The sequence below is a fragment of the Scardinius erythrophthalmus genome, assembly GCF_964197995.2.
Source record: "Scardinius erythrophthalmus genome assembly, chromosome: 10".
Classification (NCBI taxonomy): domain Eukaryota; kingdom Metazoa; phylum Chordata; class Actinopteri; order Cypriniformes; family Leuciscidae; genus Scardinius; species Scardinius erythrophthalmus.
This window is the reverse complement of record NC_138230.1, coordinates 38,924,001-38,940,563: the sequence shown is the minus strand read 5'-3', so window position 1 is coordinate 38,940,563 and position 16,563 is coordinate 38,924,001. Positions and strand designations below refer to the sequence as shown.

Genomic DNA, 16,563 nt, shown 5'->3' with positions numbered 1-16,563 from the left:
TGATGTGACACTGAAGTCTGGAGTAATGATGCTAAAAAAAATTCAACTTTGCCATCATGAATAAATTACAATATTACTGTTTTTACAGTATTTCTAATCAAATAAATGCAGCCTTGGCCAGCATCATACCAAACACAAACAGTTGTGAATGTCTATAAATCAGCAAATGTTATTGTTGTAGAATCTTTTTTGTATTAGGTACTACAACAGAAAAAGACAAGGCATTTCAATATGCATTCATAATTTATATCTAACTATATCAGTATTGGCCACTATTAGCATTTTTTTTTTTTTGTTTATTGGATATAAGCAGCACAATGTAAGTTTTTCAAACAGTAATATTTTATGCACGGTTTTAATGGCACTAAACAGTTTTGTCTTTTCACTTGTAAATTAAAATGTTTCTACATCTACTTTTACCTGAAGCATGCAGTCATTTCTAGGTTAGAATAAGATAAGCTGCGATGTGGACCAGACCTGATGCTGTCAGTTCAAAGTATGGCTATGTGAGACTAAATAAAATGGGACCAGTTAAAAACACTGACATCTTTCTATTTGTGGCATTCCCTTGGCCTCTAAACTGCCTCTAATTTAATTCCCTTTCCGTCTCCTGCGACCATCACTTAACTTCCTCTGTATTAGTGTCACGTTGTTCTTTCTTCCAGCTAACAGCTACTAAAAATATTTCTGCGGCATCTTGCTGTGATTTCAAAGATACTGTTCTTGTGCTATTTTAGTGCTGAAAAACAACATCAGGACTGTGTGAATCCTGAAGGTTCTCCATGGCTACGTTCGAGTGTGGGTGTTGACAAGATACGTCCCAGCACATGTTCTTCCACTGACAAGCCATTTGGGTCTCCACGAGCATCATCGTTCTGCAGGCCTGAGTGCTTGTGTGCAAATATATGTGGAGAAACCCCCAGGTTCCTGTGGTCTGCAGGGGGTCTCTTATTCCCACTGCAATCTTGGGAGGATAATCGCCCCACACGTAAACACAAGCCTTCAGATCGACGCGATCACGGAAGAGCAGGTCCAGATGTAGCAGAAGAATCTGATATAAATACTGTCAGATTCTACCCACAGTAGAGGGATTCACTTCACACCAGAAGACACGGTTTAGATACACTCACAATCATTGATTTCACACAACATGTAGTTTATATGCAATGGGGGTGAAAACAATCGCACGCTGGAGGAGAAATGTAGTTGCTCACAATGAATGTTTGCATCTAGGATTATCTTCAAAGGAATAAGTTGAATATATGGGAGAGTGGGGTAAATTAAGCCATCCTGTTTCCAGGCAACTGTACATATTTTCTTGCTGTTAGACTGATGCTGAATGACAAAATAAACAGAATGATACTAATGTATAGTGCGTCATTTGGGTTTACGTGAACAACTATATGTTTACGTGAACAAGCCAGTGTTTGATTGGTTTTTATTGCTATTAAGTAAGTTTAACTGTTTGTAAATGATGTTTTGAAATTACAATATGACCCAGAAGAGTAGGACATTTTAAAGATATTAAAGAAAACAATTTAGAATGCTGCAAAAAAATACAATATCGAATACAGTACAATAATAAAATAAAAGTTAGCTCTATTCATTTTAATTGTATATATAATTATATATCAGTTTAATTATATATAATATATATATATATATATATATATATATATATATATATATATATATATACAACATTATATATGCAAATGTGCGTGTGCAGACATACATACTTATACATATATATATATATATACACACACACTGTATACACACATATTTACGTATACACTGTATACACACACATATTTATATGTTTATTTTATTACAACTAATTTGTTCTATTGATTGTTCCAATTCTATTTATTAAATGTTCTGTTAATAATGTTTGGAAATTACAGTATGACCTAAAAGAGTAAGACATTTTAACCAAATTAAATGAAAGAAAACTATTAAAAACGTTGCAAATGCCATTATTAAAATAAAATCTAATAAAATATTGAATTAATATATATATATATATATATTAAAGAAATTACAACATCTTACCACGCTCTGCCCAACTGTATATGTCTATAAACACATCAATAATTTATTTAGAGGATCTAAATAACAGTCAAATCAAAAGCATAAGCAAGCATAAAAACCTTCAAACACACCAACCACTCCAAAACAGCCATCCAGAATACTATAAAGCTTTCAACTGATAGTGCCATATCTTCCCTAAGGTGTTTTATTTGGCCTGCACTGATCTCTACTGCAGTATAAGTGTGACTGATTCGAATACCGTCTGACATTGGTCACAGTGCTTGATAAAGCCATGCAAATGGCTAACACTGTTATTTTTATCAGCAAAAGACTGAACAGTAAACAGGGTTTGATAGTGTCCATCTAAAGTTATTAAGATGGTAGATGCTGATAAGCGGATATCAAATCTTCCATTTACAACTGGTGCAGTTGGTTCTCATGTTTCATCATTCCCATTATACATTCCAGGACTAACTCCCTCTTTCTTGAGGAAGTCAAATCCTGCTGTATTGAATATCCATAAAGCCTGTTTGCAGTCTGCCTGCATCCCAGCATCCCACCTCAGGAGACATAAACATGATGCACACATACTAACCTCAGTGCAGATTGAGCGAGGTTTGTCGCAGGCTGGGTCACATGACCTATCTGACACCGGCTCGCTTGTCAATGGGCATCCACCTGCAGGGAAAGAGTTCAAAGTTTTATACTGTTTAATGACATTGACACTCGCACACAAAGAAGCACATGCTCATTTACAGCCAGTGTATTGTCCTGGAGGCAGGAGGCATCAAAGACTCTCCTTTCTGTTGCTCTCCCACATTCATCCTCTTTTTCTCTCTCTCTCTCTCTGGAAATGCAAATAACAGCTAAGCACACTTTACTCCAATTTAATCCATGCCTAAATCCTCTCGTGTTATGATATTACTGATGTGTTACTGATATGCATGAGGCAGTAAACTCAACTGGATTTTTATATTTTCTGGAGAAAATGTGAGTGGTGCTTGGCCGTGCAAAACTCAATGTCAATATTGTCGGACTATCTTCCCAGTATTTGGAAAAGCAGTGGTTTTCAAACATTTTCATTCCACAGACCCCCAAATATGATGATCCCCTTTCTGAGGGTATAGTAGTATAGATCTTTAATGCCATGTCATGGCAAGAACTGAGTTAAGACAAACAAACAAAAAGAAAGAAAGAAAAACACAGCAGTTAAGATTGTACAAGATGTTTCACATTTACGTATTATAAAAAATCTGGTAAAATCTTACTAAAGTCTTTAAGTGAGTTTACTACAGGACATTAAAATGTTGTCTACTTGCATTAAAAGCAAGACAGTCCAGTACAATGTTTCCCCTTTCTGAGGGACCTCTCCCTATTTTATAATACCCAATCTATTATTTTATATATATATATATATATATATATATATATATATATATATATATATATATATATATATATATATATATATATATATATATTAATGTGCATGCATATATAAAATATAATGTGGATTTGTTTTTTAAGTTACCATTAGTACTGTTAGACATGGAAACCCATTTCCACCACATTTTGAAAAAATAAAATAAATAAACGTATTTTTTTAAAGTCTTTATGTCTACTTCCTATGTCAACTCATGACTTTTTATCTCATAATTTTGACATGTTATCTCACTGACATAGCATCTTATAATTTCGACTTTTCATAATAATTATGATTTACAAAATGTGTGATTTTTTTCTTATTTATTATTATTATATAACATTGATTTAATATATTTGTATTCATTAAATTAAATATTGAATTATTTTGTATCAATAATAAATATCATTTATATTTTTTTTGTATTATATAAAACAATATTATTTCATTCATAATTTTATTATATTATTTTCTCCAAAGCTTTTTACAGGCCCAGAAGTGCAGCTTTGTGGCCCACGCGGTCAGGTATTCTGAGTGTTTTCTAGGGCATTACTAGGATGTTCTCGGTGGTTGCTAAGGTGTTCTGAGGGGCTACTCATTTCTTACCATTCTCAGTCTCTATTATATTCTGGTCCCTAGATATTCATGCCTGGGCTACTCCGTCAATGTAAGTCTATGGGATTTTGGTCCATTTTATCATCAGCCAACGCAATTAAAAATTATCCTCTTCTTGGCTCACCCTATGTGTACGATCTCAACATCCTTTCGCTCACCTCTCTACAAATCGCAGCCTGTGGGAATCCACTGGATCTATAAAAGCACTGAAATGGGCAGCCGGCGGCCAGTGCACTGGTGTTATTTTCTCTAAGCTGGGATGAATCAATACATCCAATCAACAATGGGAGCAGTGAAATAGAACTGCTCCTTGATTCCGGAACAACTCTAGATTGCTGCTGCCAGGTACAATGACAATTGTAAAGTCCTCAACCAGCACCAGAGAGCTGGTTACAAGGTGATGCTTGTAAAACGTTAAAACAATAATTGAACAATTTTTTCTCTCTCTCTTAGTGTAAAATTGCATCATTAGCAATAAGATAAAGCTATTGCCGTGTTAAAAAGATCTCATTTTTAAAGGTGCAGCATAAACTGTAAGCATCTGCAGAAACATGTTTACCAATTAGCAGCTTGTATGAATATGCATACCGCTGCACACCTTAATATAACTCATGAATATGCATAAACAGGGACCTGGTTGCTGTAGAGGGATTGGTTACAGCCTTAGAAGTTCTGCCAATCAAAAGTGACCAAACTCATGTGTGCCATCTGGAACGAGGTCAGTTTGGACGGCTCAACACAGAGGACAAATAAACATTAGAAAATCATAGGGATTGAATCCAAGCCTCTATTTGGCATAAATATGGCATTACAAAGCTCAGCAGAAAATGAAATCTCATATTTAAATGTATTTATAATGTCCTTCAGCAGAGTGCGAGGGACATGGGCATACTTCTGTTCTCATGTATTTCCACGTCTGCACCAAAACAGAGAGAGAGAGACGGAGAAATACACACACAGACACATTAACACGGGAGGACAGCTGGCATGATGGTGAATGGGATTAAATGTGGGTGTCACGTTGTCATGGATTAAAAGCATATTTCCATTAAGTATATACAGATGAATAAGAGGAGACATCGTACACTTCAGCCTTCATGACAGGAAATGACAGCACGGGACGTCAACTTTATCTCAAAACCCCAGTCTGTCATCAAACACTCTCTGGGGAAAGATTATTGACGCTTCTGTCAAAGTGATGGTTTCATTTTTCTCTAAATATCGAAAGCAGATACAGGGTGGTTTATCTCTGCTTCTACAATTTGTGCACCTGGGGCTGCACCTCTGTTTTCTGTTATGTCAAAAGGACATAATAATTGTAAAATGAAAAATAATAAAAAAATACTTTCAAACACACACCTGTGACGTTTAATCCATCAGAGCGCTGGCACCAGACTTGACGAGATGAGCCTTTCCATGCACCGGTCATCCATTTGTATTCATAACATTGGCCATCTTAAAATGCATAAAAAAGTATTAACAGTGACGCATGGAAAAAAGTATGTTTAAAACGTTAAAACATTATTGTATCTAACTGCATTTTCAGCCCTAAATGCATTGGTTTTGACTCACCTGTACATGGTCTGGCTTCCCATTCCTGTTCTGGGCACTGAAGAAGGTTCTCGGGTTCCTGAGCTAGAACGGCACGAGAACGCACCTGCACCGAACCGAAGCCCAGATCATCCCCGCTGATACAGCTCAGCTGACACGGGCTCCACACAGTCCAGTCTGTCAGGTAACACTCACCTGGCCAACGCATCAACATCTCCGTTAGAAAATTATTGGGTGATTGATATGACTGCCATCATTTCTTGGATAGATTAAAGCAGGGTTTCTTTCTTGATTCACAATAAATACTTTTTATTTTGTTGCAATTGTTGCAATTTTGTTGGGACCAATAATGCCCTTTTTCAAAGTCTTGATTTTGTTTTGGGGTCTACTAGAATAGGTTTTCATGCTTGAATGTTCAAAAACACATTATTTTTCACAAATTTTCATTTTTGCAGCACCTCTCTTCCCAGTCTGTCAGCAACGCTCTGTTTAGTTCCTGTCTCTATGAAGCTCCTCCTTCTGAAAAGCGAAATCTGCTCTGATTGGTCGGCTGGACCAGTTTGTTGTGATTGGTCAACCGCTTCGAGCGTGTTTCGGAAATGCCACGCCCCTTACCATAACCGTGAGTTTCAACACGCTACTAACGCAACTCAACTAGGCCTCGCCCCTTTTATTTTGCGTATGCATTTTATTTTGCGTATTTCCAAATTATTTAAATTATGAATATTGTGACGTGTTTGTTCCTAGAAGAAAACTACATTCGAGGCATTTCAGGGAGTTCAGAAACAGTGTGCAGTGTGCACTGATATAGAGAATAACTCCCTTTGGAGTGACTTTGTGCTTTGTTACTTTGCAGACCTCAATCAGCAACATTACACACTAAAGAAAGCTGAAAATGTAAAAAATAACCTCTTTAAAATTAAATTGTGCGACAGCTATAAGCATGAATTTTGCTGATAAATTATTTAAATGGTGCTGAGGGTTCTACAGTATTATTGGTAGCTGAAGGCATAATCAAATTCACCAAAATATTTAATAAACAAATAAACTTTGCAGAAGACAAGCGTTTCAAATCTCCAGAAGTCCATAGGGATTTCCGAGGAGCTCCACGGGCACAGATTCTGTGTGGCCCTAGTGATTCATTAAGAGATTTCAATCTAAAACCCTAAAGAAGGAAAAAGGTTTCCGCATTATCAACCTACTGGGTCTAAAACAAACAAATCTCGCTTGTGGGCTTTCTTTTTAATATTAAGGATATTAAGATAATACACCTAAACTCCACTTTCACGTTTGTGTGTGTGTGTGTGTGTGATCTCAGGGTGTTTTTTCAACAGAAGTAGGTCAGTCTGTCCTGTTGTAATAGCAGTGCTGATTTGTGAATATTTCCCCGAGTATTAATTATTCATAACGTTGTCCTTCCATGAATCCCTAATCCTATGATCGTGATTATCAGAGCACGTGCGCAGCGGAAAGCCAGTTCACAGAGTACACTCTAGTATGTGTGTGAATACCTGATGAGGTTTCACCACAGAGGGTTGAAAATTCACATGTGAAGCGGGGCATCATCAAGAAACATTTGTGTGAAAAGGGAGAAGAACGAGAGAGATCGTAATAGAAAAAAAAAAAACAGCGGGAGCACAGCAGTAGGTCACCACTGGAGTTTTATAGATGGGGACGAGACGGGATGTGTGCCAGGGAGCTACGCTTCAAGATCGAAGAATGATGGGGTCAAAGGTCAAAGGGGGGGAAGAACTATGCGACTTTCTAAAGAAAGCAAAAAATCACAACTACACAGAGCAAAGCTTCACGTGACTTACCCTAACACAACACAAATCTGCACTGTTCCCTTGTACAAATCGTTTGCGTTTCCATGAGAAACTTTGTGTTCGCTCACAAAGAATACAAAAGGTTTGCAAGATAACGCAAAGTTTCTTGTGGGAACTGAAAAGCATTGAAATATATTTCATCAATTTTTTTTTTTTTTTTTATCACCATGTGCCTTCAGGCACTCCGTACAATCCAACCCTCTACTTCTGCCACAAAGGACATGTCAAAATGTTGTCTAACTATCTGTCACTCAAACTCGCTTGCTGAAACGAAATGCTTTAAAAATAATGTCAGAGCAGAAATCTTTGTTTCCATCCTTTTCCTGTGACATTACAGTGTAACAGTGGCCACGAAGCCATGAAGTTTAATTCTCCATTTTGAATGAGGTAATATCACAAGGTATATGAGGGTGTTGAATTGCAGCAGTGATGACTCATAAAAGCAGCCTCGTTAATATGACATTTTAGTCCTGACTGATTTATAAAAGTGAGCTGCTAGACAGAGGAATGCGAGATTGCAAGTTTTCTTTAATGCACTGTTAAAATAGGCAGCTGTATAATTTATACAAGTATAAAGACCATTTATACTGATGGAGAGAAATATTAAGCATGGTATTTTCCCACTAAACTACATAATAGGCTCATAAATTGTCATTACATCAAAGAAAACTGTTCATTTTAATTGTAATAATATTTCACAATATTATTGTTTTTACTGTATTTTTGATAAAATAAAAGCAGCCTTGGTGAGCATAAGAGACTTCTTTCAAAAACATTTAAAAACTTCTTACTGACCTGGTAACGGTAATATAATTATGTAAAAGAGGAATATAATTTTAACATATTTGCATTTAATATTACTGATTTGTTTTACTTTCTAAAGATTGGCAGGAAATCAAGATTCATATTTAATCTTATTAATTAATATCTAAGAGATATTTAGTTAGATATTTAGTAAATATCTACATAGTATTTAATTTTCTATTTTAATATATTTTAAAGTTAAATTTATTAATGGAATGGCAACTCTGTTGTGCTGCTTTTTGTCAAAAACAATATTTTTTTGTATCTTTAATTTAATTTAATGGATGAATAGAAAGTTAAACTTATTAAAAAATATTTTGTGAAATTATAAATGTCTTTAATTTATCCATGCTGAATAAAAGTATTAAATTGTTATTTTTTTTAAATACTTTGAACAGTATATTATAACACATATTGAAAAAAATAAATAATAAATATAAATAATAAAATAAAATCTCTTTTTAAAAAAACATCTCTTTGTGGTCCATTAACCTATTTTTGAAAATCCCTGCCCTTGATGTGTGATGCTTAAACTACGTAAACTGAGGTAAACCTTGGCTGTTTTATATATATATATATATATATATTTTTTATGTTGTCAGTTCATCCCAGATTTGAAGTTGCTGAACCCAACATAGCATGTCAATTTCAATGCTTGCATCTGCTCATGTTGGCACAGATGAGGCATTAGTTGTTACCTGGGCAGGGCACAGTGCAGGACTCCTGCAGGATGATCTGTTTGTCTCCATCCACTGTCTGCTCCAGGTCTCCACAGAGTTCCTCATCCACCATACTGCCCGGATCCTTCCCCGAGCCGTCAGACACGAAGCAGGACACATTCCTAAAGCGCAGGCCTTCTCCGCAACGTGCACCCTAAGGAAACACAGAGTTTTGACATTAACGACTACAATTGGACACCAGCTGTGGTGAAAAACAACTTTTAGTAGTCCTGAAGGAGACTGAGGATGGACTCTCCACAGAAATGCAGCTTCTTTGGAGCTCTAGACCTGGAAAGAGCAAAACTTCTCACGGTGATACAAAATAAGGGAATAAGAAATCCCAGCATTGTTTCTCAGCCCTTATGTTTCGCACTGTCAGCTACCGGCATTATTTTTTCATAGCTGCTGAAAATCTCTGAAAACATGAGGCACAAGTGCTGGAGACTGCTGAGGGCTGTCAGAAGACACTTTAGAGACAGGCAGCCGAGAACAAAGGCCAGAGTCAATATTCTCTCACAGCCTGCACTGTGACGGGAGCATGAGGTACGGGGGGGAAGGAGAAAGAGAGAGACAGGAAAAAAGGAGCGGAGAGAGAGTCTGTCTGTTGTCTTTAATTAAACCCCCTGTTGGGCCCTGAAAGCCAGACTGATGACAGGAGGAAGACGACAGCAGAAACACTGTGGAAAGGCCAAAGCAGGAGAGGATTGGGGAATATTCTGCATATACCTAAACACTGATGCAGATAACATGAAATGCTGGTGGTTTGTTATAGGAAAGAGTGGCAACCTTATAAAAATAGGCTACTATATCATACACGCTAAGTAATGTGTACTTAATGAGGTTAATTTGCTACTCATATCTTTGTATATCTGTGATGCCTTTTTAAATAAAATTTCCCATTTATTTCATGACAATTTATTCTTTTGTTTATTTATTCTCAGTGACAATTTTCCATTAGTCCAGTCTTCAGTGTCACGTGATCCTTCAGAAATCCTTCTAATATTCTGATTTTATGCTCAGGAAATATTTCTTCTTATTATAAATGCTGAAAACAGATGAGCTGCATAATATTTTTGTGGAAACAATGATACATTTTTCAGGATCCTCTGATTAATAGAAAGTTCAAAAGAACAGCATTTATTTGAAATAGAAATATTTTGTAACATTAAAGGTACAATATGTAAGAATTTTGTTATAAAATATCCAAAAATCACTTGCGCAGTGTGATCTATTTCCTGCAGTTGTGTGCTTACAATATCCCAAAAGTTCCCAAAGATTTTTAAAAGAGAAATTCCAGTTTTAAATAATGGCTCGTCCCTGTTCACTTGTCGCCTGTCAATGACGTAATATCCGCGTTATCCCTGGTTTCCGCTCGTACTGCCATAGTAACTAGATCTAGCTTACTGCTAGTCTCATATAGCAAACAAACGAACAAATAGAATAACATTATAACTTTCAACGGGACTCGCATGTGGCGCTGAAATCTGTCTCTTATTAGCAATCGCGCCCTGCTTCATACCACAGTCATGTTAAAAACATCAATGTATTCACTCATCCATGAACATTATTAGATCAATCGGCATGACGACAACTTTGTTATAGTAAGAGGTTAGTGACCCCTAGCGTCGAAAAAAAATACATATTGTAACTTTAATATTCTAAATGTCTATACTGTCATTTTCATTTAATGCATCTTTGCTGAATATAATCCCCCCCCCCCCATGATCACATGATCCTGGTTCATAAATACATTTATGCTACATTAAAAAGTCAGAAAATGCAACTTATGTATGCAGTTACATATAGTCAAGGCTCAACATCTACTACAAAAGTTACTTAAATGTTTAATTCAGCTTTTCGTTCCAACTGAGCGAATCATGAGCAAACTCACCTCAGATCTGCATGGAGACCAGGCGCTGTACCTCCAGCTGAAGCAGGGTCTAACAGGACAGGGCTTCCACTGTTCCAGCTGTGAGGAACACGGCCGTCCATCTCCCTGAGAGGCCTGGATCACAGTTCTCCTCCTCCACAGCTTCCCTGCAAGAAAGATTGAAGAAAAGAGATATTTTTGAGATGCTGTATTGCAATATTGTTAAAACCCTTAGGCCAGGACTTAGATTAAGCCAGGATTATGTCTTAGTTCAATTATGACATTCAATAAGTTTTTATAAACATGCCTTAGAAAAAAAAAAAAAAAAAACATTACAGATGTGCATCTTAAGACAAAACAATGGCACTGATTAAAGAGAAAAACTTTTGTGGAAGTTATGTGGAGTTGTCAAGTTCACCTAACTTAATTATTTCAATTGCGCATGAAGTTTATTTAATTTTAAGGCAAGGGGGTTTCCTCCCTTTTTCTAAGTCAGTCAACTGATCACTTAATACAGTGTAGCTACTCTGTGGACAGAGGTGTAAACTCCAGGGGTCAGAAAGTAAAAGTCCTGCCATCTGTTTATTCCACCCATGAACTCCGCCAGCTGATTTCACTAATTAGTTCTATCTTCTGGCTGAACAACTATGCTAATTAGCAAATCCAGGTGATTGGAACAAAACACAGAGGAAGACTTTTTACTTTCTGAACCTGGACTTTACACCTCTGTCTGTGGAAATTAATAGTGAACAAACAAGTTTACATATTGACATTCATTCTCAAGGTCTAACAAATACGTGTAAAGCATTTCCTTCCACATTAATGGTAAATGGATATTGTGAAAAATATTGATATCATATGGAAAACAATATTGTGAGAATATTTTTGGTCATGTCGCCCAGCCCTAGTTTGAGGTTTGTCGTGGTAGCAACATAACACTTTTTATAAGACATGACCAATGTTATTTCAAATTCACTCTCACACAAGAAGTACAACGCCCTAGTTTTCCTGATGCTCACCAACGAAGATCATATTCATCATCTTATGCTTTAACCTCAACAAAGTGACTCCTCGGATGAAATAAAGGCTTTTACTGTAAGTGAATCATCTTATGTTACACACACTAATCTCAGGTAACTCAATCTCTCTCCAATGGAATGCCAAAAATGATATGCGACCTGAAAGTCTTTATTTCTGTGTAGTAATGTTCATTCCCTCTGTGAATAACTTAATCTGCCAAGCATTTTTCAAGCCTAATTCCAGTCCCTGAAACCACTCTGAATATTCATTTCTACCCCACTTGATTTTCTTAAATCGATTCCAGAGGGCTGAGGAGAGGGATGGGGAGAAATGGAGTGTAGACTCTTCCAGGCAGAATGCATCCTGCTGTTTAAAAGGGAAGCCCGGGGGAAGCTTGCAATAAAACTCCACACCCTCATCTCACAAGAGCCATTGTTTTGCATGGCAGGTGGTAACACAAAGAACTCAATAATAAAATCTTAAAATGTTTATTATTGAAATTACTAGATGATCCTAGCAAGCACTTAAAGGCATGGATGTATTATCCAAAATGATTTTATTTAGCAAACAAATCGGAATAAAACCACTTCTAGAGATTTTATCCTAATCATCTTTCTTCGTGGATGACATATGAGGTTGGTGAGATTTTTAAAAACGTTTTTGAAAGTCTCTAATGCTCACCAAGGCTGCATTTATTTGTCAAAAAATTAAGTAAAAACAATAATATTGTGAAATATTACAATATCACGATTTTTATTTATTTATATTTCAATATGTAATTTATTCCTGAGATGGCAAAGCTTTAGTGTCACATTTAATGTCATTCAGAAATCATTATAATATGCTGATTTGCTGCTCAAAACACGTTTCTTATTATTATCAATGTTGAAAACAGTTGGGCTGCCTAATATTTTTATGTGATTTTTTTCCCAGGATACTTTGATAAATAGAAAATTCAAAAGAACAGCATTTATTTGAAATCAAATGTTTTTGTAACAATGTAAAATTCTTTACAGTCACTTTTGGTTAATATAATGCAATCCTTTCAATAAATAAATAAATAAAATAAACAATACCCCAAACTTTTGAATGGTAACTACTAACTACTAAATGCCAAGTGGTTTGTGACAGGCAGAGTTTAGGGGGAGAGCCAATGATTTTGTCTGCGCTATGAATACAAAAATTCTATTTCTCATTCTATTTGTCTTATTATATCATTTTAGTGTAGAATGAGTAAAACTGTTTGTTGTTAGGATGACAAAAAGTCCTAAAAGTAACATTTTTAGGCTGCTCTACCTCAGCGGTCTAACAGCGCTCGTAAACGTCAAAATAATCGAGATGGCCAATCAAATCAAAGAGGACGGGTCTTACTTTCTTACTATCTCTATGCAACAAGAGTTTGTGGAAAGATCCAAGTAGATGTACTTATTATGCTACTGTTGAAATGTAATGACCAACAGTAATAGACTATCTAGCGATGCAAACTACCCAACTTTATGAAATTTCGCCGTTTTGAATTGAAAATGTGCGATCATGAATCATGTAATTCATAAATGAATGTGACGATACAAGAAACATTTGCGTTTTCGACATATTAGACACGTCCCAATATTAGACAAATCGAATTCTCAAATTCACAAACCATAGACAAACCCCCAAGCACAAAAATGAAACTCCACCTATGGTTTTTGAATAAGATATAGGTTTTGGCACTGAAATATCACAGCAAAAGTGGTGCTAAAAGGTCATCAGGCCAAGCAGATTCTGGGCTGGGGTTGGGTAAGACTGTGTCTAATACTAACTTCTTTGCAGTTAGTTTTATTTTGGCTGGATGTACACAACCTCGAAGGGCACCGCTAGGAACTTCGTAATGTTAAACATGATCACAGCCCAGTCCCCGGCTGACACGTTGCCCTAAAGCAAGTTGTACCAGATGCAATTCATCTTCACTGCAGCCTGCCATGATGGACCATCCCTGCGGAGAATCCTCTCTGAAGCTCCCTGCTTTCCAGCCACAAAACAAATCAACTGCCAGTGCCTTGCATCCTTCTTTTTATATGCTGGGTTCAGTTGGGAAAACTATACATACACAAGTGTTTGTGTGCTTTTGTGAGAGTTTTTAGCTGTAGGGATCGCTCATTTTCTCAGTTCTCTCTCTCTCTCTCTCTTCATGTCTCTACTGGTGGCCGAAACGCCAGGTTTAGGGCAAATAGTGTAAGCAGCGAGCCATAGGAAAGCCAATGCAAGCTCTTTCGCTCATGGCTCCACTCACAACTGAGTTTTAATTTGCTTTGAACTACTGCTAGATACTGTTTGTCGCACCTGACACTTTAATTTACCTTTACTGGCAAAAACAAACACAAAAATTCATGCCTAATTTTATTATGTTCAGGTGTGCAAAGTGGGTCAATTACCAGGAATCTTAATGTCCAGCACTATTAATATATAAGAAAATACATTAAAAAACAATTCCAATATATAAAGACTGGAATATGCCTCTTCTATGTTGATTTCTGAATTAAAATGAATTTGAATACAATTTGGAGAAGTAAAAATTCACTCACAATTCTGACTTTTTAGCGCAATTTTCCACCGGACAAAATTGCGCTTGTTAACTCATGATTTCTGTTCTGTGCGTCTGTGCGCACCAATCGTGCACTTCTATCTACTCCTCAACCAGACCACCTAGAGACTTCGGGTTTTCGGCATTATGTTAAGGAAGGTCTAATCTCGGGAACGCACAAAAAAAATCTCTTCTCTTAGTGTTGTGATCCCATAAGGTGAGAAAATTACGCTAAAACAGTCACTGAGTTTTTATTACTTGTTTCCTCACAGTTGGGAGATATAAACTCATAATTGCGAGTTATGAAGTCAGAATTGCATGATATTAACTGATGTGATATAAACTGATGCTATTCTAATGTTTTTTTCTCTCAATTCTGACTTTTTTTCTTGCAATTGCGAGTTTATATGCGTAGCACTTCAACTTTTATAAAAATGAGATTTTGGCCAAATGACGGGAAAAAAAAACACACACAAAAAAAAACTGAGCAGCAACATAGCTACAGTAAACTTTATAACCTGCAAGTTGATGAAAATGTAATGCGATGAACTCCAACATTTGTGGTCAAAAACCTCAGTACTCCATTTGAGCTTGATTTTGGTCAAATGTTAATAATATAATGACACATGCATGTGTCTGACCATGTATAAAGCCATAATATCAACTTTGACAACACAGTGTTTAAATTTAATTATTAAAAAAAAAATCCATTTCCTGAAAAGTAGCATTTTTGGACATACAAGGTTTCCATCCAACAACAACGATATAACATTTTTAGCCAAATGTGTTTAATTAAATTAATCCCAACAATATAAATTCCAGTACGGAAATAGTTATTTGCATTCAAATCTGTGTGAGGACTTCTCTCCTTCTGTGAAAGGCTACAGATCACCAGCTGATTATTTGTCTTTGAAGGAATCCTCCAGCCTGGGGACAGATTAAAGATGCTACAATAAACTAAGCCAGCACAGGTTTCAAACAGTGGCAGGGTTTGCTCTTGCCGTTGCTGGTCATTGACTCTCAAAGACCGCGTGTAGTGTAATGGTCTCTTAGGCCCCGAGCACACAAACATAATGGGCCCATAATCAATCGTCAGAGCAGATGGAATTACACTCAAGGACATTATTATCCTCCTCTCAAATGCTGCTGCAGGGCGATAACACAATTGTTTTCACACCATACATTTTTTGTGGTTTCAGCCAACGCTTTGGTAATTCTAAGACAGCAGAGAGCTCAGTATAATTCCCTAAAACCTGCCATTTGAGGAACCAGTCATGTTAGCTCAATCAAAGATTAGTGTTTTGGACCACAAGACACAAAGACCCCCCTGAGGCTTTTGATTTAGTCTGAAACAGACTGTTAGACTGCTGAGAGCGTGAATTAACCTAGCCATGCAAATTTAATAATATCAGAAAAACAGATTTTTTTTGTATTCTGGCAGAAATCCGACTTCAAATCGAGGTGTTCAATTCAAGGTGTTGGCCTACCTGCAAGACCACAGGTGTGAGAGCATTCAGACCAAGACGACCAATCAGACAGCTGGCAGTTGACAGGACACTCGACCACGCAGGAAGCGTTCATCTGCCATTTTTTATCGAGACCAAGCTAAACGAACAGAGGTCAATTTATTCAGGTGGATTTTCAAAAGAAGCATTAGTTGTATGTCTTGTGAACTGAAAAGTACCTCCTCGCAAAACTTCAGGTCCACGGACTTGGCATCACTGCGAACACAGTCCAGCATGCGCGTCTTGAATCCAACCCCGCACACGGCTCGCTCACTCAGCTGACAAGTGCTCCAGTCTGGATGGGAAATATAGACACAAAAGGAAATTCTTCTAGTCTGAATCTGACAATTTTGAATCATCCTCTTTCCCTTAATCATGTGAAAATTCATCGCATTGTTTAATGTTTCATGCCTGGGACCTCTGCAGTTTTGTTGATGTTAATTAAAACTAAAACTAAAACCAACTAAAAAAATCATTATAAAAAAAAAATCATTGACATGAATTGCAATAAAGTTTAAATAATATTAGTTGAAAAAATGTAACTTAAAAAAGCCTGAAACTTAAATAAAATAAGTTTATGTTAAAGTACTAAAATAAAAACAAAAATTAATAAAAATTAGCACATAAATGACT

At 36.4% G+C, this 16,563-nt stretch overlaps 1 protein-coding gene across 1 annotated transcript in view; it reads right to left on the bottom strand.

Annotated features, from left to right (window-relative positions):
- thsd7aa (thrombospondin, type I, domain containing 7Aa) overlaps positions 1 to 16,563 on the bottom strand; it is a 133,639-nt gene that overhangs the window by 6,418 nt on the left and 110,658 nt on the right. The window contains exons 18-24 of the mRNA XM_081376742.1: positions 16,110 to 16,225; positions 15,913 to 16,030; positions 10,864 to 11,009; positions 8,952 to 9,126; positions 5,645 to 5,818; positions 5,432 to 5,527; positions 2,630 to 2,712 (exon numbers count right to left, since the gene is read on the bottom strand). Of these exons, the coding sequence (XP_081232868.1) occupies positions 2,630 to 2,712; positions 5,432 to 5,527; positions 5,645 to 5,818; positions 8,952 to 9,126; positions 10,864 to 11,009; positions 15,913 to 16,030; positions 16,110 to 16,225 (908 nt within the window). The remainder of the gene's footprint in view (positions 1 to 2,629; positions 2,713 to 5,431; positions 5,528 to 5,644; positions 5,819 to 8,951; positions 9,127 to 10,863; positions 11,010 to 15,912; positions 16,031 to 16,109; positions 16,226 to 16,563) is intronic.